Genomic DNA, 24,423 nt, shown 5'->3' on the forward strand with positions numbered 1-24,423 from the left:
TATTGGTAGGTAGCAGGGCAGATAGTGTGGCTCCAGAACAGTCTCATCGTCACAAGGGCAATGGGAGCCATGCTGGTCTAGGAGCACCACTCCACGTGACAGTTTGGAGTGGGCACAGGATGTGGTTGGTTGCCAACCTGGTCCTAAAACACTCTAGGACAGTTGAGCATGTCGGGCTAGCGATGCTCAAGTCAGCCCCTGTGGGCTTGCAGTAGAGAGAGGAATGCAGTCAGTGAACTAATGAAGAGCTGCCAGAGGGGTGGGGGCCTCAAAAAGTGATTGCTCTGCAAAGATGAGGACCCGTGTTTCATCCCCAGAACTCACAAAAAAATCCAGGAATGGAAATATGCTTTAACCCCAGCATGGGGGGCAGAGACAGGAGGACCCCCAGCACTCACTTGCCAACCTTGGATCCTAAGCACTGAGCCCCAGATCCTAGGGAGAGACTCTTTTTTGTTTGTTTTGTTTTGTTTTTTGAGACAGGGGTCTCTATGTGGTCCTGGCTGTCCTGGAACTTACTCTGTAGATCAGGCTGGCCTTGAACTCAGAAATCTGCCTGCCTCTGCCTCCCAAGTGCTGGGATTACAGGCGTGTGCCACTACGCCCGGCTTGGGAGAGACTCTTAAACCTGGTCAGGAGCCCCCACCTGGAGAGTTCACAGACCCTAAAAGAACCTGCTACTGTTGCTTTGCGCAAAGCATCAAGCTGCCTTCCAAACAGTATTGCTTACATCCATAGATTAGCGCAGCTCTTGGCCTGCATCAGAGATCTTGGTGGTGGGTAACCATTAACACATAGACTCAAAACTGTCTGAAATACTAATAAGTGACTGTTGAGTATTCGGCCATAAAGCAACATCAATATCATGTCTTCCAAGGTGCGGGGGAAGCAGAAAGAACGGAAGAGCCTCAGGAGGAGGAGGAGGAGGAGAAGGAGGACGAGGACGAGGAGGAGGAGTGGTAAGAAACACTGCCCTCTGCATGTGGCTGCCTGCACCCACAGGCTCATGGCCGCTTGGGTGGATTTAGAGAAGTCATGCAATTCCAGCATGGATTGGAGGCATTCTTAATGCCACACCCCTCCCTGAGTAGCTAAAGGAAGTTAACGGTTTCTAAGGGAAGGTCATCTTCCCTAGTGGTATAGCTGTTGGCAAGTTACTCTCAAGTAAATATCACCCACACACACACACACACACATTCCCATCCGTACAGAGGGTGATGCAAGCGACATTAATTAAATGTAATAGGGTGCGTGCGCACGCGCGCGCGCACACGCACACACACACACACACACACACACAAAGCAACTTAGAACCAGAACGACAGTCCAACTGGTAAAAAGATTTGCCACTGAGCCCAGCGACCTAAGTTTAATCCCAGGGAAGCCACGCTGGAAGGAGACAACTTGCCCAAGTTGTCCTTTGACCTCCACACATGCACTATATATAGCACATGTACTTCCCACAACACAGAGAAAGGTTTTCTATTAAAAAAGAGACTTGAAAGTAGAAGGGGGACTTAATAGGGGAATATAGGGATTTGGCAGGAAGGGAAGGACACAATAGAACAACAGAGAGCATATTATATAAATGTGTGTACATGATTGTGCATGTGCATGCACATGTGTGTGTGTGTGTATGTATGTATGTATGTGTGACTGAAGTATGATAATAAATACAATTTTTAAAAATAAGGTAGAGAGTAATCAAGGAAGACACTGATGTTAACCTCTGGTCTCCACAATCAAATGTACCTATGCATTCACAAACACACCACACACATACACACACACACACACACACACACCTGTGGAATACACCAGGAATATGATGAAGACACTTGCGAAGCAGGGCTCACCTGGGAGGGAAACCAGTGTGCAAGCCAAGATCATGCTGCCCAGAGCATGCAGGATGGACAGAATAGGGGCTGTGTCATTCAGCTGCCCTGTAGAGGTCAGGATGACCAGGGACACTGAGGCTAGAGCCATGGCTCAAGGCGGCTAGCAGTTTGGCACAGCTGGACTGCTGTTTGAGACCTTTGCTCTTGCCTGTTGGGTAACAATGGGGCACTTGGGAAATGAGTTGTGAGCAGTGAGTGTGGCCTGGACCACAATTCCTAAGGCAGAAAGACCTGCACCTGCTCCTGCACCTGCTCCTGCACCTGCACCTGCACCTGCACCTGCACCCAGGGTTCTTTGTCACACTGCCACCTCCTGTCCTTTGCTTATCTGGAGATAGCAGTGCCGAAGGAGAGAGAGATGATACTTGGAAGGTCGAAGGTAGAATGGTCAAGGCTCAAGGAGGGAACGAATAAGAATGCACCGGGTTCTTGCTTGGGTAGTGGCAGACCATGGGGCAGCTTACATAGCAGGCACAGAGCATGTGCTGGGTGGGCTGTGGGAGGAAACACTGAGTTCAGCAGAATTGTCAGTCATTGGGATAAGATTAGAGAGTGTCACGCATGTAACCTAGGATGCCATCAGCCCTTCCCTGAAGACCCCTGCTGGCTTTTTCTTTCTTTTCAGCCCTTTCCCCGGCCCCACACTCAGCCATTTCCAGACAGCCAGCTCCACGACACACAAGGCTGTTCTTAGCCTAACTGCCGCATCAGCCTGGGATGCCCTTCTGTGTTATGTTGATGCGACCATATTTCAAGGCCAATCCTGGTCACCTCTAGAAAGCATTCCCTAACATCTGGGGGTGTGCTGGAGGGACCCTTTAGCTTTTACCACAGAACATGGGTTAGTTCCCTTATCCTGCCTAAGATAGGCAGATGCCAGCTGATGGCTCCCTAAGGCTGACCAAGCCAAAGCTCCAGTCCTCCTGGCCATCTCTGATGGGGCAAGAGTCTTTCCCCTGTGGCCTGGCCTGATCCATGCACACATCCTGCTGCCCATGCCTCCAAAACCAAGCATGCTTGAACACATGTTGTCCTTTCGCAAGTTACAGTGTGTCACCGTTTATTTTCCCAGGTGTCCCAGGGATCAGATATGACATGACACCTCGTGAGTGAGGAGGTGGGGGTTTCCAGTTGCGCAGGTCCAGACTGCTAAGTGGCAGGAAGCAGATTAAGTACCAAAAGTTCCCCTCCACGGCTCAGCCAGGCTGGCGAGAACCCCAGCACAAAATGAGACATGACATGTTCCGGGATGTGAGAGACTGAGGACAACCCAGAGGAGGGGACAGCTAGAGTCACCCAGGGCCACAGTGTCCACGCATCCTGCAGCAGGGGTGCTCTTCCATACCTGTAACCAGGGCCTCAGTTAGCCCCCACTTCTGAACACCCAGGTCGGAGGAGGCACCACCTCTAGCTGTCCATCTCTGCCGCTGCATTCAGTGTCTGTGTCACGTGACAGCATGCTTCCTGGGCATGCATGTTTTGTGTGGTGGGGGCTACAGTGAGTGTCTTTACGGGGAAGACTGATCAGGTTTATGTGAGACTAGGCCACAGTGGGGAAACCTTTATTCTAGGGCTTTGGCCATCAGGGGGCGCTCTTCTCTTCGCGACTTGGGAAAATAACAGAGGGGAAAGGAGATGGATACATTTCACATGTATTTACATACGGCACTGCTGAGGGAGTGTCTCTGAGGCTGTCTGTGTGACACATATAAAGGAGCAGGGACGAGGGGAAACGGACCGGCTCCTGTCTGAGAGGAATGCCGAGGACTGGAAGCACAGAGGCCTGTGCGGTGGGGGTGTAAGGCGGAGACGCTCCCCTTCTCAGGGACCGTAAAACTAAACTCTGCATATATGTCTTCTTATGTGTAAGGAAGCGATACTTTTTAATAAAATAAAAACTTCTGTGTAACTTGAAAGATATCATTTAGGCAACTAAGGGGTGATCTGGGAGAAGGGCACAATACACAGAGCACTAGCGGGGGGCACCCTTTCAGGTCGACATTCATTCCCCAGAAAAGATCCATCACAATAACTGCAAAAAAACCATAGTCCTACTGCCTCTCAGACGCTGGCCCGGTTCCCCTGCCTCAGCCTGAGTCTGCCTGCTGTGTCCTCATGCTCTGAGGAGTCTCACACTTACCATTCCTGCTGTGTCAGGTCTGCTACCGACAAGCCTGCCTCTGACTCACGTCCCAGACACTCTGTGCCCCAGTGCCTAGCACAGGTGTGGGCACACCAGGTGCCCCGGGAAGGTGTTGGGCTGGCTGAATGCTCTGTCCCGTCTCCTAGGATAGCTGGCTGCAACACTGCCCTGATGCCCAGTTGTGGCGGGAAGGAGTGGGTCAAGCTGGCACCTGGCCCTAAACTACAGGCGGGAGCATCCTTGCTACACAAGGGACCATGCCTGCTGGGTGCTCCTCAGGGCCTGGCCCCACCCTGCCTCCTGCAGGCACCCTGCCTTCCCTACTGACACAGAGAAGCAGAGCAAGGTACAGGCAGGGATTTTAGGGGGGCTGGTGGGGTCCTTCAGCCCTGCCCCCCAGCAGGTTCCTGGGAAGACGTTGACAGCTGTCAGAACAGCAAGGCTTTCTTCTTGAGGTCATTCCTCTTCCACAGAGCTAGGCGGTCGAACTCCTCGATGCTCATGCCAAACACTTCCTGGAACTCCTCAGGTGACAGGTGTCTCTTCAGACAAGGAAAAAAAAAACGAGGGACAGTCAGTGTCATTTGAAGCAGGACCTGAGAAGCTGTCTTTGCTCTGAGAAACTCTGGCTCCTCACCTGGGTCGCCATCGTAATGCCTGGCACCTCTACCTGCATTTTGTGTCTGTCCTTTGGGTCCAATCCCTACTTAATTCTGTACATAGGCGTAACCATATATGGATACCCAGTCTATCTCTGTCCCTTTGAGGATAACCAATGCAAAGATGACAGCGAGGTGTCTCCATCAATATTTACAGTGTCCCCCAGTCCTTGTTCTCAACCCGCAGTCACCCTGGATTCCAGGAATAACAGAGACTCACAGAGACACCCCAGGAAATCACCCTCTTCCCCATCCCAACACTGCCTCATGGAAACCTTGTCTCAGGATTTCTGAGCACCTCGAAGGGCTAGAGGTGAAACACTGACCAACCAGGCGACATCTGGGCCAGGACTGAGTAATTCTTCGCCTCTCTCACGGTGGCCCAGTGCTTCCTCTCTCTGCAGCTAAAGCTCACGTTAGTGCCGGAGAGAGCTGGAATCCTAACTTTCCATCTTCCCAAGGCAGCTGCAAACTGACCTTTGTCTCATTCCGCCACTGAACAGTCGTACGAGGGCCACGGCCAAGCCTGGTCTGCTGTGATTTAGGCTCTGGGCCTTTTGTCCTAGAAATCTGCTGATAGCTTTGCAGCAACATGTCCTCTCTGTGTGGCTCTCCACTGACTCAGGATACCCAGGGCTGCCACCAAGGATGAGCCACCTCGTTAACCTGCCCAGGGCCTCTTTGTAGTAAAAGAAACAAACCCAGAGGACAGAGTCTTGGTGGGGACACACAGGGACTGGCGTGGAGCTGCCACAGCACCCCTCTACTCCTGACTCCCACTGACAAAACTTCCCTGTGGCTGAGTTCAGTAACCATATCCCTCAACAGGGCTCCTGTCTACCCGGAGCCTTCTGTGACTCCCTCAGGCTGCCTTGTGTATCGCTTACTCAGACTATGACAAGGAAGTGTGTTGTGGTTAATTCCCACCTCTCAGCTGAGAAAATTAAGTGGTGTGCTGGATGGCTTTATGTCAACTCGACACAAGCTGAAGTCATCTGAGGAAGCCTCAAGAAAATGACCCCCTAAGACCAGGCTAAAGGCGTTTTCTTAATTAGTGATCAATATGGGAGGGCCTAGACCACTGTGGCAAATAAAAGAGTACAGTTTCCACAACTTTAACGCATTGGCACTAAATTAATGATTGTTATAATGGTTAAGTGAGAAAAGCGGACGAAAGTTGGGTGTGGGGACACACTCAGGCAATCTCAGCATTTGGTAGGCTGAGGCAGAAGGATCAGGAGCAAGTTCAAAGCCAGCTTGGGCTGCAGGAGATTTTGTCTCAGAATAGAGAATGTGGTAATCTCTGAAAGGCATTAATACAAACCTTGTCACTGAATCTGTGTTATGGGCTCTGAGCTTTGGAGCCTCAGCAGTGGGTGATCTGGGAGATGGACCTGGAGTCACACATGTAATCACACAGCGATGGGCACAGCATCCAGCAAGCCCCACCTATGTGGAGACGCTTAGCATGTGGACTGTCTTATGTTTTCAAACAGGAGAGCATCTTGGGCTAGAACTGAGTATCTCCATTGTGAGATCAGGATGACTTGCTATGTTAAGCAGTCCACTGCTAGCCCATCAAGACTTAGAAGACACTGTGTTGTCTCTCCATAACCCTTTCAGGCCTGTTCTTGCTCTTCCAACTTCCTGTAGAATGCTTTCAGCGAGCCCAGGGTCACAATAAGACAAAAGTTCCACTGTGCCATTACTCAACCAATACTGGCCCCATGCCTATAAGACCAACTCTAGACACCAGGAAGCCAGGAATGGGTACCTGGTGGGGTGGCATGAGACCAGCTTAATAGGAGCACCAGAGATGAAAGTGCTGGTGAGGTGGCTTGGGGGAACAGTCCCCTGTTTTGTTGGTCATTGTTTGAGATGAGCTCTCACTATGCAATCCAGGCAGGCCTTGAGATTACTATGTAGCCCAGGCTGGCTTGCATGCTATTCTGTGTGATAGCCCAACCCAGGAGAGCTGGTTATGAATGAAATGATGGAAGGAACACACGAGTGACAGCTGGTATTGATAAAGTGCATTGATTGAGGTGGTAGGGGGCAGGGTAGCAGAACTGCTGGTAGGGAAAGACCTGAGGCCAGTAGTCCTAGCCCCACCACATCTCCAGCTTCTGACAGATTTGCTCATCGTGGAAGGGGACAGGTCTTGGCTGTCCAGGTTCTGTTGAGTTCCAGAGAGTGAGCAAGGGTCAGAGGAGACACTGGTTAGCAGAGGATGTTAGTGTCTCCTGGTGGGAAATGCCTCTGGATCCCCAGGTGTCCTCCCAAGCAGGAAGAGCTATGGGATGTGGCTGACCACAGAGGCTCACATAGCTATTTGAGCTCAGCTACTCCCTGCCCTCTGGCTCCTCAGGTGCTAGCCAAGGCCAAGAGCTTCAAGCTCATTCCATAGCTACAGGAAGAAAGCCCAACATGGTGCCTTTCTGAAGAGCGAGTCGGTCCCACTCCTGGGGGACATGGATGCATGGTAGAAGTCCTAAGGACTTCAGCACCCTTCCCCCTGCATTACCAGTAACATCTAATTCTATAGACCCTGACTCAAATGTCACCTCCTCCAGAGATGAGGGTGCCTGGGTTGTGATCCCCAAGAGCGCCCCAAGACCACACCGAGTCCTCTACACTGAATTCCAGCCGAGCTGGATGACTGTCCACTCCAGAAGGGCAGCAGGTCTCTGCTCGTGCTAGTCTCCCTTCCTTCCTCAGGGACCATGCGGGTGGCTGAGGTCATCTAGCACCCCTTCAGCCACCAGCCTCTGCCCACTGCAGCTCCTCAGTGAGCCTCCTGCCAGCTGGCAGACACGAGACCCCTCCCCAGTTCTATTGGTCCTCCTGACCCACAGTACTCAAGAAGGGCTTCTCCACCTGGATCAGGAATGCCCTGGGAATGGGTTGGGGGGGGTGTCTCTGACCTCTCATGGTCACGTGTGGCCATCAGGGGCCGGGTGCTCTGTCCTCATCATACTGGCTGGACAAATTTGAGCAGAGAAAGAACACTTGAATTTCTAGATCTTTGCTTCCCAGGTGCAGTGCCCTTGGGCGTACTATGCCAGCAAACACACATACATACAATTAGCATCAGGGAGTGTGAGGACCCCAGGAAAACTACAGGCCCTCTGAAGTAGCCTCGTCCCAGTTCACAGGCCCCAGTGACCCCTAGGAAGAACTCAGAACTCCAAACCAGGAGCCGCCACCTTTGAGTGACACACCAACACGGCCATGCATAGCCTCCTGGAGGCAGGAGCTTCTACACCTCACTCACCTTTCTTGGCCTCTACATTGGAAATACTAATTCTTCCAAGCCCTGGGGCTGGTATTTTGGTCAGACATTGGTCATATGCTACCACAGAAGGTGTTTTGTGGGCATTGTTATCATCAATAACTGTCTATAAGAAAATAATTATACCCTAAAAAATGTGGGTGGGCCTCAGTCAAGGGACTGAAGGCTGTAAGAACCAAATAAGGCCTGCCTCAGTGCTTAGCCTCTTGAGTCACCTCATTTTAGAAGTAACAATCCCAGAGTTAGAAACCTGCATGCATGCTTCTAAGGTCTGTGTGTCAGTCTTCATAGTTGTGAGAAACTATATGAGAAAAGCAATTTAAAAGACATGTTCCTTGGGCAATTCATCTCCATATTAACAGAGCAGTACTGAGTACTGAATCCCATATCTGCCTCGTGGGAAACACGGGCCCTGGAAGCCATCTGGATGCCTCATGGGGTTGTGAAAGAAGTGTTAAATGCGCCATGTGCTCAAAATGAGCTGGGCACACAGGAGGGACTGTGGCACTGTGTGCCTCCCAGCCGTGTCTAGGTCTGTGCTGTCACACGGGGTACTATGCAAGCACTTTTCTCCCACTGCTGATGTCACTGCCCTGCATCCTTGTAAACAGTAACACCGACTCTCCCTGTTTCCTATAAGCATCATTTTGGGCCACATCTGTGGCCCCTCTCCATGACGAGCTCAGTATCTGAAGGGCTATCACTCAGGTTGGTGGATGGGATGCATACAGGTGTCCACCTGCTGCTTAACATGGTAGGTGCTCAATTAAGCATTTCTGAGCCTCGACTTAAATCCATGCAACTGTCCAGGGAACAGTGCCCTTGTCACCTGACAGGTGAGACCAGGCCCAGAACGGTTGCTTGTTCACGGCCACACAGGTAGAAATTGCAGAAACCGGAGTCACGTCAGCTCTCACTACTCCAGGGCCCAGCCCCTCCCATGACACCACCAGGGATGGCAGACGACAATCTTGGAAATAAAACAATGCTAATTTCCATGGGCACAGAGCAGGGTGCGCAGGGACTGGCTCAGGTGAGGACATGTCTTTTCATCAGAGGCAGCAGAATTCCCATCCTTTGAACTGGGAACTCTGGGCCCAACAGGCCCTCAGAATTCAAGCACTGAAAGGACACACAGGGACCTGGGTTTCTCCGGGAAGGAGGCACTTGGTGTATTATGGCCAAGGACAGAAATTTAGATCTTCCAGGACAAAGAACCCCACGTCAGAGGATCGAGACCTGGCCTTTGCTCCATGCATGGAAATGTGTGATCCATCCAACCCCCAGCACGGTCAGAGAGGATCTTTACAACAAAATACACGTCGCCGACCTTCATCACACACAGTGACACACTGGGCCCTGTGTGGCACCTTTAACTGCTACTAGGCTGTGCCACGGGGCATGGTGTAAACTGCAAACCTACCTTAGGCATCGCTGTCACTGGACTAAAGGCCAAGTCACTTAGCACAACCCAGGGCCCTGTGAGGCCTGAGCTCTCCCTCCCTCTACCTGCTCTGTTCCAGTCTCAGAGGTCCCTTCTGGGTCTCCTTCCTCAAACAGCCCAAGTTCCCTTCTGCTCCCTGGCCTTGCACACGTGGTTTTCTAACAAATCTTCATAGACGCAGGCACATACAAGCACGTTTCCTACGCCATTACCATCCACTCATTTGAAACAAGAAGCCCGGGTTCCTGTCCCTTAGAACACTAACACATACTCATTTGAATAATCAGTTGATGGACGCCCCTCTCTCAAATCAGATCAGTTCTACCAGGGCAGAGCTCGTGTCTGTTTTTTGCTCAAAGACCTCCTTAGGGTCCCAATGAGTACCCGCGTCTATAAATGACTGACTGGGGCACTTGGTTGAGAACTCTGACACTGAGTATTGATGGTGATAGTCAGCAGTCAGGGGCCAAGCCCTGCTAGCTACAGAGGACGCCATCAGCTGCCCACCACACCCACAGTCTCTTCCTGCCCATGACTAACTTCACTTCCCAGCTTGCCTTGTGGCACGTGATGCTGTGTGACAGGCTCAGCCAATGAGCCTGTGAGTGGCAGCCCTGTCCACAGGACCTGCAGGAAGCCAGCCTGCCTGGGGCTCCTTGGTACAGAAAGAGTCTGTGTTATCACTCAGGTGAAAAGTGGGTATTGTGTTGAGAATACAGTGAGCTCTCCTTATCCAAAAGACAACTTGGTTGCTGCCGGAGAGATCTGTAGAAGCTTGTCCACCCTGAAGACATGGCACGGGGGACTTCCAGAAGGCTCTCCCCCTCCCCATTCCTCTGTGTGGTGCTCTGGATTATTTTTTTTACAAGCTGTAAATAGGTGTCACTATAAAACTAGAGCTCTCTCCCGTGACACAAACATAGACTTGGGGAAGCGGGGGATCTGTTCTTCCAAGAAAGCCCCAGCCCACTCCTCCAGGACCACATCCCTGTCCCCAAGCTGATAAGGAAGAAAGGACAAGTGTCCCACTGTGGTAACCGTTCCACCTCCTGGGGCTGCTGAGCTTGAAGGAGAAGAATAGTGAGAGTCACGCTCTTGGGCGTGGTCACCCGGCTGTGGAACCCTCTCCCCATGCTCTTGGGCGTGGTCACCCGGCTGTGGAACCCTCTCCCCATGCTCTTGGGTGGGGTCACCCAGCTGTGGAACCCTCTCTCCAGACTCTAGCTTGCTTTGTCAGACACATTCCCAAGCAAAACAGAAGTCACTTGAGACACAGCCCAGCTCCAACAAGAAGAAAGGGAGCTGCAGGAGCTGCTATGTCTGTCTGTCGTCTGAGCTTGGAGCAGCATCTCAGGGAGGAGGCTTTAGTCCCAGCATCCTCAGTAACCCACAAGGGCACCACACTTTTTAAAGATTCAAGTCACAGCAAATTAGAACTCTCCAGGTGGTCCTGACCGGTGAGCTACCAATGGTCAGCGGGGCCCCCTTTATACAGCAGTAGTGCGCTTGGCCATGACCCCACCATGTATAAGCCCAGGTTCAGCTAGAAGCCAAGACATCCCACTGTGGGCCATTGATGCTGCTGCCAACTGCAGGGAAGGCCAATGTCACATTTGACACTCCTGAGACCCAGTCTCTTAAGACCACAGGTAGAGTCCTATCCGAGTGGCCTCCAGCCTCCCCCTATCCTGTGAATCTCACACAGCTTCTGAGCCAGTCCAGCCGCTGGCCCTTCCCACAAATGGTGCACACATCTAAATACACAAGAATGCCCCATTGGCCTTTCCTCGTTTGCAGGGATCTCCAAGCACCCTGCTAACCATAGCTTTGGCTCTGCGGATCCTTCGCTGGTGCCACATGTATGCACTATGTAGACTGGCTGCATTGAGTAACCACTCGTTGGCGATCTTGCCGTGCGCTGCTGTGCTGTACTGTCCCCTCCCTGGGTGGACACTTGCCACCTGCCTGTTGCCCTGCAGCTCTCTTTCCATCTCAGGTGGCAGGTCTCAGTTTCTTGCAGGAACGACCTGGGTCTCTCCAGCTCAGGCAGCGGCGCCAGCAGCCAACTTAACTCCAGGTAAAACAGGCTGCTCAGGACTGTGCCCTGGGTAGAACTGGTTGGTTGAGGGGTAGGGGTTGGGTAATGATGACCCAGAGGCTCAGTGTGGGTTGTACAAAGACAGATAAGAGAGATGGCTTTCTCCCCCAGAGACCTTGAGCTCTGGAGGGGAGAAGGTGTCTCCCTAGAGCCAGAATAGAGGAAACTCAGCCACTGAGTATGTGAAATCCTGCTTTGACCTTGATCCAGTCACACTTGAAGGGGCCCTTCAGTCATGGAAATTACTGATTTCCAGTGTAAGCCTGAGCCTGCTCTCTGTAACATAGACAGGATCTCCACACCCTATACCCAAGCACAGGCCCCTGCCAGGCCCATCTGTCCCACCTCAGAGGCCACCTCTTTGTGAAAGTACTTAGTCTCTGCTTGGTCAACCCTCCAAAGCCCTAGCCCTACTGGGGTCCCTTGGCTATGTCTATTTCTCTTGCTCCTGGCCACACATGAAGCCACTGCCCCCCATGAGAAGGTAATGCAGGGTTCAGTACTTGCCTGGGGCATAGGTGGAAGGCAGCCTCTGCCCAAAGGAGCCTGCAAATGCCCTCACCACAGCAAGAGGCATGGAAAGGCAGCACCTCTGCGCGGGGTTCAAGAGGGGGATCCCCCCACTGATGTTACTGACTGCTGGGTGGTTCTGAAGGAACTGAGGGCCATGCAACAGGGCACTCTAGCCTTGACATGGAGTGAGAACTCAACACAGTGTTCCCCTGGCCAGAGCGAACCACCAGACACTTCTCTACTGTGGCTACGTGGACTTTTCAGACCCACCCTTGTCTTCTTCGGATGAACTCCTTGTTGGAGACCAGCAGAGAAGTCAGGAAGTTTCTCATTCAAGCTGGGCCCTCTCTTCACAGCAACACGTGGCGTGGGACCACCGTGGGCACCTCGGTGTGCCACGCTACCCAGACTTCCCACCCCTCTGCGAAGCCAACATAGCTGGGTCTGGGGCCATGTTCTTTTGCCTTTGAGGATTGCTGGGTCCTTGGTTCTGAGCCCTGTGCCTACCCCACAGCAGCACCCTCTCCTGGTATGTGTGTGGGGAACCTGATCGTGTGGCCGAGATCCGTGGCATCTCAGCAGATATCTCCCTACCTCACCTTACCTCCAGCCGTGTCCGGTCCACGTCTTTGGGCAGCTTCACACGAATTCTGTTTGTTACGATGAGGGAATCATAGGGATATATCTGCAGGAAAAACACCACAGAGTTATCTTGAGAGGCAGTTACCCCTGAGCTGACCAAAAGGCAAACCCGGATACATACTTGTGTGGGCTGTGGGCATGCTCATTTCATAGAGAAAACGCAACCAAAAGCATCTTTTAACCTGAGCAGTTGCAGCGAGGTGGGAGACGGCAGCAGTGAAGATGGCCCCTTACCTTATACTCTGTAAGAGAAGAGCAGAGACCACAGGACTGACTTAGGAACAAGAGAAGCCATGCCCAGGATGAGAGCAATCCTCTTTCTGGGCAGCCCCCACCCCCAGTCAGCTGGGCCGTGCTTGGGCTCTGGTCCCCTAAGCAGCCTTCATGGGACTCTGGTCTTGGATTTTAAGAGATTCCAAGGGTCTCCCACAGAAAACTGAGAGCAGGAGGCATGGCCAGGAGGCTGCAGGCCACACTGGAAGCTGTGGAGCGGCACTGTGCTTCTTGACTGGGAGATATCTTTCCTGGTGCTGTTCGGTGGCTACTCTGAGAAAGGCGCCAGTCTCAGTTTACCCAGACAAGCAATGGGTTTCTCCCGGGAAACTTTCTGAGGGGTGTTGTGGAGTCTGATGCCTCTAGCGAGATGTATCCCTCCACCCCTCTACCACAGTCCCCTGTCTCTATTGTCTTTCTTCTTCTTCCTCTTTTTTTTTTTAAAACAAGGCCTCACTGAGCTTAGGCTAGCTTTGAACTTACTGTATAGCTGAGGGTGACCTTGGACTCTTGATTCTCCTGTCTTCCCACCCCAAGTGCTAGATTACAGCATACACCATCACGTGTATGGGGTGCTTGGGGATCACGTCCAGGGTACGTGAGCCAAGCACTCTGCCAGCCGAGCCCCATCCCAGGCCCTCTTCACCATGCCCCGCTTCCCGTTTGAAACTACCAAGCTCTGTACGGCTCCTTCTAGACTTAAGGTATCAGAGAGACGCTAACGCGGTATGAATGGCAGGGGCGGGGCTCCATACACACAGGGAGGGTCACTAGAATCTGGTCCTCAAAATCATTCTGGAAGGAAGATGCCTATATGAGGCAGGGCCTTGGTCTTCCGACTTGGGACTCTGGAGTGCCAGCTCTGTGGCTGGAGACTAGGACAACCGCTTCAAGAGCAGACTGGATGCTGCCATCTGTGTATGAACTGGTATGCAAGAGCAAGATCCCCGGGTCTCCAGCATTCCAGAGGGTAACAGTGAGCATGGCCAAGTGCAGGACCCTATTCAGAGGCCTTGAGCAGAGCGCCTGTCACATGACCAGCTGGCCACTCACATATATGTCAGCAGACACATAGTGGATAAGGGGAAACTGGGGTTGGCTTGCACTGTTCAGCTCAGGCCCCGGAAGCTGTTTGCTTAGAGCTGCTGTACTCCAAGAGGTGCACAGCACTAAAAAGTCATGACAGGCCCCTGCAGCACAGGCTGAGAGAGCCGAGGGTCATCAGGGTCCCCTCCAGGGACCCTTCATCCAGGGTGCAGAGCCTTCTGCCAGCAGGTCCCGGAGGGGTGGTCTCAGAATGAGACTGGTAAACATTTGCTAGTGATTCTGGCCTAGCCAGAGACCCACAGGGGGCCCCACTGTGAGTACCTCGCGTGCCCCAGCTGGCATCCGGGTCTGCTCCACAAGGGGCCAGGTTGGCATTCTGGAAGAGAGAAAGAGAGAGAGACCGGCAAGAGGCAGGTTGCATGGGGCGGGCAGTAGGGGGCTGGCAGACAGCCCCCAGTGCATTCTGGGTCCTCATACAGCTGGGGGAGGAGAGTATTTGACAGGTTTAGGTGACAAACAGACGTTGTCCCCTAATGTTGAACGCTGGAAAGTGAACAGCCAGGATACCTGCCCTGCATGGCTGCTGGCTTTCAGGCCTGCCTCAGAAGCCTTTGAATCCTAACTCTGCCCTGCCTTTAAGCATGAGCTCTGGTGCCTGGGCCCTGCTCTGAAGCTGGTATGGCCTACAGCGCAGTTCAGCACCCTTTCCAGTACTAATATTGTGACAGAGATATAGCCTGTGGTATCTCTGCTCCTCCTTGCGAAAAGTAGATTCAGTTTGCTGTTCCCACACTCTAAGTAGACCTGAGAGTCACCCCGTCTCACTGTGCCTATAAGATGGCAAAGGGGCACTCACTGGCCACTGCCTTCTGGGGGCTATGCACTGTCCTCTCTGTATCCCCAGCTACACAGCCCAGAGTACCAATGTCTGTGCTTTAAGACAATAAGGACCCCTGCCTCCCTCTGGAAACCATAGGCACCCCCACAGCTCCAGGCTCACTAAAGGATCCTGATGTCCAGAAGCCCCTAGTACACTGGACAGAGTGGCCTTGCTCTGATTTTAATGCTCAAGGAGTAATATTCTAGACAGGATGTGGGCAGCTGACTGTCACCTAACTCAGGCTCTGCTCTCCACTGCCCATGGCTGTCACTGACAAACTGTCATTTCAGAACCATCTTTGTCATTAAAGGGTTTTTTTCCTTTCTCTTCTACCCACGTGGAAACCCCATCTGTACCAGCTACCCCTGCCACTGCAAAGCACACTGAGCCCCCACAGGGCTGTGCCATCCCTGTCCCTCTGACCCCTGCTACTGCCACACCTGTTGTCTACACCCCAATTGTGCAGCAAGCTGAGCTCCCTGAAGGACATCTGACGGCATCCCGGGGCCCAGCAAAGTCCAGGGACTAAAACAGGGTCAGAGCTGTTGGGAAGAGTTTCTGGAACAGGCTCCAGGGATTGCATTTCAGCAGAGCACTGCAGGTAGAGGCACCCTCTGCTCGGCCTGCAGATACAGTTACAAGGAAACTGCTTCCGATGGACAAAGTAGGCGGAAAATGGGTCACAAGCTGTGAGCAGGCTGCACACCCCAGAGAATGTGGAAGCAGAGACACGCCACACACTAAAACCCTTCATCTGAAACAAGGAAATGGAAGCCCAGAGATAGGCTGCTACCTCCTTCCTGCCTCAGAGCTGGATCCAGCAGGCTGTGACTGGCTGTTGAGAGGGTGAGTGTATATAGACAAGGGGTTGGAACGGACCTTTGGTTAAAATTTCTGATATTTGGCTTACCACAGATTTTTGGGCATGGTTTTGCCTGCCTGCCGGCCTTCCTTCCTTCCTTCCTTCCTTCTTTCCTTCCTTCCTTCCTTCCTTCTTTCCTTCCTTCTTTCCTTCCTTCCTTTCTTCCTTCCTTCCTTCCTTCCTCCTTCTCTCCCTTTCTTGTTTTGTTTGTTTTTGAGATATCTTGGCTGGTCTGGAACTTGTTATGTAGACCAGGCTTGGCCTCAAACTCATAGAAATCTGCCTGTCTCTGCCTCTCCACTGCCAGGATTAAAAAGCATGTACCATCAAGTCCAGAAGACTTGGGTTTTGAACATGACTTCAATGATTCAATCTTAGAGTTCTACCCTAGTTTGCCCTACTGGGCCACAAGCCAGGGGTCTTCTCATCAGTCAGTAACTCTCCAGGACCTCCCACCTTCACCAATTCCCCTCAGAAGTTTTCAAAAACAGCTTTGGGGACTATTTTCTGAACCTCAGACCAGCATCCCAGGCACACATGTCTGTCAGGGAGCCTCTGGGGCAAACTGAGGCCATCCTGCCTTGGCCCCACCTTTGCAGCCAGGACAGATTGATGCGAAGGAGGAATGCTGCCACCTAGTGTTTGGAATCTCATATCACAAGCAATCAGTCACCAGTGCCAACAAGCAAAAGGAGCTCTCCCTCCAGCCATCTGAGTCTGAGGAAAAGGAGGAAGGATAGGGAGTGGGTCAGTCTCCAAATGGAGGAACTGGTCTAGAGCAGAAAGAGTGGCTGTCTATGCCCCGTGTGTCTCTACAGACCACTCAGTGCAAGTGAGTCTTAGGCTCACCTTCTGGGAGGTCCAGCATTAGAGCAGAGCTGCAAGAACCAGCCCAAGGCTGCACTGCCAGACCCCGCCCCACCCAACTCCTCCGAAGTTCTCAGTGAGTGCCAGGGTTTTTAAAAGTGACATGCTATTTACCTTCCCCATCTGGGCACTCATCAGCTCTACCGACACATTCTCTAACCTTGCTGCACCCCACGAGGCGGGAAGCAGCCCGAGGCTTTACAGCCACGGTTCACGGGGGTCAAGCATCTTGCTAGGTTCACACAGACAATGCACAGGGCTGTAGGAGTTTGAACCCATGGGCTTTGCTTTTCCAAGATTGCACTCTGGTTGCTAGTAGGAATGACATCATGACCACCCACACCCACTGCTGTGAATTCCTTGCTGAAGCCACATAGGCCTGACTCGGCAGACGGTGGTGTGGAAGAGGGACTGGGGGCTTGCTTTTGAAGTCATGACTCATGTGGAAACCATTACCTATGAGATCAGGGAAAGATCTCATAGTCATATGTGTTCTTATAATCACTCAGATATAAGAACCATGTTTCCCTCCTTCAAGAGTTCTAGGAAATAAAAACTATGAAAGTTACAGAGCTTGCTTCAAGATGACTGAATTCAGGGCTCTCTAATCCAAACACACACTCTCTCCAGGATCTCAGCCGAGGATCTATAGTCACAGATACACCACCCCATCCTCCAACCACTGTTCCATGCCTCTTTCAGAGACAGGTCTTATAGAGACCCGGTTAGCTTTGAACTCACTTTGGAGCTAAAGCTGGTCTTAAACTCCTGGTCCCTTTGTCTCTTTAAACACTTTAAAAATATAAACTTACATTTTTTTGAGACAGGGTCTCACCATGTATTTTCTACACAGGCTGAATTTTCTACACAGATGAGGCTGGTCTTGAACCCACTGACCTCAGCCTGCCTCTGCCTCCCAAGTGCCAGGGATAAAGGTGTGCATCACCATGTTTAGCGGACATAAACATTTTTGGAGTTTATGAACACATGGAAACTAGATTCAAAATGAATAAGGTTTTGCATTTATCTACTGGTTCAAGCTTGTGGGTAAGTTACTCTGTAGTCTCGGTGACTCCTGTTTACTAGATCTATGTCTGATTTCACAACTGCACAAGGCACCTACATAAGCTGTCTGTGACTGCTGGGTTGTTTGGGGCCTTTAAGTTTCTGAGCTCTGTCGCTGTTTCTCGGGGACACACTGGTGCTCTCTGTTCCTGTTCTCTCTTCATATATTATCTATTTGAAACTTAATTTCACTGTCACAGCACTGTGAATCTTTTCTTATTATTTCTATTTGTTAAGGATATGTTTTCAGTGTGTATCTTCCTGTTTTTAAAATCCAACCTGACAGCCTGTTTCTTATGCTGGAATTTAGTTTGTTTACAGGTTACATCGGCATTTTTCCAAGTGGGACTTCTTCCAAGGAGCTGCCTCAAGGACCTTCAGGTGGCCAGTCACTCTTCTCTTATGGACGGGCCAGGCGGCACAGGTCAATCATCACTGACTTATTTAAAGGGAGACCTGCAGCAGGTGGCTGCTAGTCTGTTGGACCATGACCACCTTCCTCCTGTGGCAGGTTTGGGTATCAAGACATTCTCATGACCTTTGACATGTATAACATTGGGGTCACTAGGTCTTTGTGACAAAACCCTCTTGGAGCAGGACTTGGGAGAACTTCTGTCCCTTCAGATGAGGGACACTCTAATAGGGTCGTGGTCACAACTAACCAGCCTTCGCTGTTAGGAAATCGACTTATGCTTTGGTAGCTCTTCTCAGGCAGTGCAATTTGCTTTTGATGGGACTCTCTCCTGAGGCCTCCCTCTCTTTTGGATCTTGCTCTCACCAAATCTTTGCTTTGACTTAGAGTCCCCTCTTCCCCCGAATCCTTTGTGCTAGCAAAACACCCAACGAATGATTTGAGTCTGGGGCACTGCAGGTCACTGCAAAGGTTTGTGGGCAAGCACTGCAGGAACTCCAGAGAGAAGGGCATGGCTGTAAAAGACTGTTCAGGTGACTGAATAGCCAGCCCTCTGCTGAGGATGCATGGATAGATGTGCAGGTATTTGGGGATGGGAAGGAGCATGCGCAGGAAACAAGGGATCCAAGAGCCAAGTGGAAAGTCAGAACTCTTGTGAGAATGAACTCCACCATTGGAAGTTCAAGCCCAGGGCACTTAGGTATGCTTACTGTCTCCTCCCTAGTACATATAAGATCTGCCTCTCCGTCCTGCAGAGAGTTAAGATGATGTTCACAATAGTTCCAGGAGGAAGATGGCCCAGAACACCTATTCTCAAGAGGACTTGGTAGAAACCATGACCGCTGCAAGACATGGAAACTCCCCAATGTGACAGGAAAGCTGAGACTCTCCCAGGTGGTCGCCTTCTATGTGTTCCCCTAGAGTGCTGACTGGACACAGGCTGGGCATGCAGACAGCCCAGAGCCATTACTTTCCTCTCAATCACAAAGCAAACCCCTAGGACCTGACTTAAATGGGAGGGACATATTAGCTAGGTTAAGCTGGACACTGGCACCTCTGGGCCCCTTGCTTAGAGAGCAACTGTTCCAGGTAGAAAGAGAACCTTCTAGAGAGACATACAGAGTTCCCATATCCCTATACCCCTGACTCTAGGTGGAGGGTCTTACATCTGATGTTACAGGAGTCCTGTTTGCAGCCCCTTTGATCTCCCTGTGGGAGACAGATTCCACGGAAGAAAACTCAGAGGCACGCAACATGCAAGGTCCATTCCAGAGCAGGAAGGACGGTCAGTGGGAGGGAAGGCCCATGATCTCTAAAGTCCATCCATGCAGAGGCGCCTGTATGGGGAACACCCTGAATCTAGGTCCTGAACAGAAGCACAGTAAATCAGAGCCTGAGAAGGTAGAGAAAGCAATGGCTAGCCCCAAAGGATGCTTGTGGCCCCTGGAGATGCCTCCCTGGTCGTGGGGGTGTCCCATAGAGAGAAGGATAACTCAGACAGTTGGCCCTGAGTTCACATCAGCTAAGACCACTCCAACACACACACACACACACACACACACACACACACACACACACGTCATTTCATTCTATTGAGAAGTAGATTATCTTGACTTATATATAACTTCCTGACACTGGGAAAATTTTTCTAGGTGATAGAGAATTCTGGGGTTCTGTGCTAGATGAAGCTTGGGGGTTCTGAATCATTAGGACACCCCAACCTAGAGATCTTTGCTGAGAGACAATGTGGCTATAGGTTCCTCCTAAAGGGCACTGGACCAGGGCACATGCCAGGCTCTCTTTGGGCAATCAGGCTGCACTTGCCTTCATGTATCTAAAGGCCGAGAAGAGGATAAATGCACATCCCAGTAACCAACCACAGACCACATGCTAGCACATGGGATGGGCACAGCTCCATAGACACAGGAACATGTCAGACTTGGTTGGCTCTAGCCGCATGGAAGGGTGTGGGACTGAAGAGCATCTCAAAGCAGCCCTAGTCACTCTGGGTGACCTACAGCTCCCCTGCCTTACACACTGGGGACTCTTCAGCTTCTGGGGCACAGCAGAGTGTAGCTGGGCGTGGCCTGGTCACTTTAGCCATGGAAACAGCTACAGTGGCAGCATCTTTAGCAGAACATCAGGCAGAGGCAGGCAGGCAAGCAGGATCCCTGCCTCTCCTTGCTGTGAGGTCACAAAGCTATGGGAATCAGTGCAGGTATGCAGCAAGTGATGGTTAGTGGTGCCCCACCAGTAGGGAGGGTCCAAGTACCTACCCGGAGGTCCAGGCCATTCTTCCCGGGTCCTGGGAGAGTGCCAGGTTTGGAATAAGAGAAGCCTGTAACAGACACAGCACAGCCTCGTCACGCACTCAGCCCGGCCAGGGGAAGGCATGGCCCATGACACTTCCAGCAGAGGGACAGGACTAGGCAGGTGACAACAATCAGAGGCCCCTAAAGATAATCTGCCTGCCTTGCTTATGACCTTTTATCCCCAGGACACAGAGTGATACCTGAGCCAGTTATGCACACCATTCCTATTTGGGGGCCCAGCCCAGCTGGTACCCACATTCAGGATAAGCCTCAGTATCACATCGCCTAACTACCTTCTCTCCCAGACTTGGGACCTCCTAGGCTGTGTAGGACTGTGCCATCCTTTGGTGGCCACCACAGAACACCACCAGCCACACAGGATTGGGGATCTTTGAGGTTTGGGGAAATCTCAAATTCAAATAGGGATTACCAGCATCTCTTGACATAGAATGGGCCAGGCAGAGATGCAGGGACCCTTGCTCCTCTAGTGTGGGGCCAAATGCCACGGGAGGTGCTGGGCTGCTGGGGAAAGGCTCGGAGGGGGCACGAGCTACATAACTCACCATTCACACCAAGGACTGACATGAGGCAGGTACAGAGATGCCTGCCCACCCTGCCTGGCCCTGTTGCTGAGAATGCTAGAATAGGCACTCCATGCCAGGTTCCTGCAGGCTCACAGAGCCCGAAGGACCTCAACTGGGGACCATTTGAAAGCATGGAGAGACTCATTTGCCACCAGGTTACCATGAGATGGTTCCAGGTCTAACTTCAAGAGCACTATTATCAGATTTCTTTCAGCAGAGGAACCTCATTGGATCATGAAGTCCTAGTTGAGGCACAGAGCAGGAGAGACCTGGGAGACAGGAGGCTGGGCCAGGCTGCTGGGCCGTGTCTTGCTTTTCCTGCCTCTCTGTGGCCTAGGCTAATGCATGCACAGTGGGCTCCTTGCATTTTACAGAGAAAGGGCTTGAGACCTCCTCACTCAAAGCCAATGGGTCCCTCCCCAAGACATCTGCTTCCCAGTTTATACACAAAGTCTCTTCCGGCATCCCAAGGGATCCACTGTGGAGACCCAGGAGCCTCTGCTAGCTGCAGTGCTAGCTGACAGTGCTTCACAAAGAGGGAGCCAGCAGCAATAAAGAACTTGCCTGTTGGCTGGGTTCTCAGCCCCACCCAGACCCTACTGCTTCAGAATCTATGATTCTGCAAGCCTTCCAGGCCTTCTGGATGAACACGAACAGCAAATGTCTCAACTGTATTTCTGGGATGCTAGTCAGGGGACAGCACACAGCCTCCCCAGGCTCAATGGTCAACCTCTCATACACAGTGACAATCTTATTTCCATAGGTCACACCATGTCCCCCAGTCCTTATAGCCATCCCAGACAGAGCTGGTCCATTACAAAAGCAAGCAAGCAAACAAAAAACAGTCATTGTCTTTTTAGTTATGGGTATGTGTGTGGGAATGGGAGTGGGTAAGGGTGTGGTCTGTGCTGGTGCCCATAGGCAGGAAGAAGAGGTCAGATCTCCTGGACTTGGAGTTTGAGGCAGTTGTAGACTGCCCAGAGTGGGTGTTGGCACCTGAGCTCTGGTCCTCTACAGGAGAAGCAATGTGTTTACCTGCTGAATCATCTCTCGGCCCTGGCCATAAGAAACGCCAAGAGGATGGGACCGAAGCAGTTAGGAGAACTCAGGTTTGATTTCCCGTGCCCCGTGATGGCTCACAGCTGTATGTAACACTCTTTTCCGGCCACTGTGGGTCCAGCATGCACATGGTGTACGGACACACATGCAGACAAAACACCCATACACATAAGTGGATTTTTAAAAAAGAAAGAAAGCATCTTGAGACGAGAAGGGTGGGTGGCCATGGTACTCCACCCATCTCCTATCCCTAGGCTTTCTGAGGGAAACCCTTTCTGAGGTTCCAAGTGCCTGAAATTGCCGCATTCTCTCTGGAAAAGGTCCCTTAACCACTCCTTAAGGGGACAACTCCTCTGAGTTTCCTTCCTCTGAAAAGGTCCTTGTCCCTCCCTCCCAGAAGCACACTCTCACTGAATGCAGCACTCACAGGCAGGCCTTCCTTTCAGTACGGAAGACATTCCACTTGCTTCCTGTTCTGGAGTTTCCACAAGTAGCTGGAAGCCACCAACTATTGCTTCCTGTAGATGACAGTGCTCTTCTCACTGCATACTTTCAAGAAGTTGGGTTTTCTGTTTTGTTTTGTTTTTTTTTTAAACCTTAGCTTTTTTTTTTTTTTTGGTTGATCAGGGTTCACTCAGTTTCTTGATCTTGCAGGCTTACGACTTCTGCTGAGTCTGGGAGAATTTCAGTCATTGTTCCTTTGAGGGTTTCTGACCCATTCTTTCTCCCCTCCTGGGAATTCAAAGACACAAAGAGCGTTTTCCAGGTCCCCGTGGTTGTTATTCTTCTCACCATTGTCCAGACTGGAATGGAGATTCGGGCATGCTGTCAGAGTCAGTCATTCTGTCAGAGTCAGCCATTCTGTCCTGAACACTTCCAACAGGGTTTTACATTGTTTCACTTTTCAGTTCAATGTCAGTTTTCAGCTGATTCCTTTTTAAAGTAATTTGTGTTTCCTTGGTGAGTCTTCTTCTCTGTTGCAGTTTCGACACAACTGCTCACTGGAGCATCTTGCTGTCACATATCTTAGACTCCTCAGCTGACACCAATCCCGGTTCTGGCCAGTGTTTGTTCCAGTCCGCTCTCATCCTCAGCCAGATGCTACCGCCATGTTCTGGGTGCTGTGAGTCATTGTTGATTGCATCCTGGGTATCCAAATGTTCTAATAAAAAATGGGGTCTTATGTAGTCTTCCATTTTAGCAAGCCACAGTTCCGTTGGGCCCAGTGTTCAGAGCCTGGCATACAGACTGGTCCCTATGGTGACTGGTTTTCAGAGTGCGGAGAAGAAGCTACTCCGTTCTTCTTGACTTGCTTAGGGTCAATGGTGTTCCCCCCTTCCCCCACCCGCCCTCCAGTCTCTGCCACAGCTGCCTGTGTGTTTGTCCCACCATCTGGGAGGCAGAAAAAGCTAGTGGTACATAAAGATCACCTTCCTGGGCCTCCTCTCTGCTGGCCTCCTGCTCTGTCTCCATACCCTGTCCCTGTCGGGGTGGCCAGCCTTCTCCCCCTGCCCACCTGTGGCTGTTTGCTATAGCCTCCTCCTTTTAGGTGTGCTTAGCAGGGAGGGCCAGACAGGTGCATCTACGGTGGTCTTGTCCTTGGAGCCGCTAATCTGTCTTAGGGAGGGAGCTGCCATTGTCTGATTTTACACTGAAGTTTCCAGTGTCCTGTGTGCACTTGAGTAGATAGCTTTTGTATTTAAAACCCCTTGACACATCCAAAGGTTCAAACCCATACTCAGGGGCCTCTGGGCCTTGAACACAAGGTAGCTGAGGTCTAGGGAGGTCAAGTAACCTGTATGAGGTCAAATGGCCCAAGCAGGTCTTCTAGGGACCTGCATGTCTGATAAGGTCAGATGGCCTTCAAGAGAGTGGGACCATGAAAGAGAGGTGGGCATGTAAAGGGAGAGGCAGGTATAGAAGACAGAAGACCCTGAGCAAGCTCACAGCTGTGTGTGGGTGACCCTAGGTTATATATGGCCCTTTGGCCCCAACTCCTGGGCTAGGCCTATGCTTTGCCTAACTACACACCGCTGCACCAGCTCTCCAGAGCCATCCATGGCCACTGTGAAGCATGCTGCTGATTTCTCTTGGAGCTCTGAGCACAAGGTTCTTGGCTCTGGTCTTTTTAGGATGGCTCTAAGAGGACAGGGCAACTACTAGACACTCAGGACAAGTGACTGGGAGAAAAGAGTTCCTGACGCAGTGGGAGGAAGCTGCGCCACAAGGGTGCAAGCTTGTCATAGTATCCCAGGACACTCCTCTGACAACTGGCAAGTCACGGCAGGTCACCATCCCTTCACTGGGCTCCAGGACATGACTGCCAGGGCCTGCTCTGGGCAGGTATGTCCTCTCAGCTCTGAACAGCAGGAC

The 24,423-nt window shown here is 51.6% G+C and overlaps 1 protein-coding gene across 1 annotated transcript in view; it reads right to left on the reverse strand.

Moving 5' to 3' along the window:
• Positions 1-3,444: 3,444 nt before the first annotated feature.
• The window catches only part of Ablim2 (actin binding LIM protein family member 2), a 126,529-nt gene continuing 105,550 nt past the window's right edge, over positions 3,445-24,423 (reverse strand). The window contains exons 18-22 of the mRNA XM_052199151.1: positions 20,372-20,433; positions 14,331-14,385; positions 12,924-12,931; positions 12,652-12,732; positions 3,445-4,583 (exon numbers count right to left, since the gene is read on the reverse strand). Of these exons, the coding sequence (XP_052055111.1) occupies positions 4,470-4,583; positions 12,652-12,732; positions 12,924-12,931; positions 14,331-14,385; positions 20,372-20,433 (320 nt within the window). The 3' untranslated portion in view covers positions 3,445-4,469. The remainder of the gene's footprint in view (positions 4,584-12,651; positions 12,733-12,923; positions 12,932-14,330; positions 14,386-20,371; positions 20,434-24,423) is intronic.

Source organism: Apodemus sylvaticus, chromosome 11, assembly GCF_947179515.1.
Source record: "Apodemus sylvaticus chromosome 11, mApoSyl1.1, whole genome shotgun sequence".
NCBI classification, from domain to species: Eukaryota; Metazoa; Chordata; class Mammalia; order Rodentia; family Muridae; genus Apodemus; species Apodemus sylvaticus.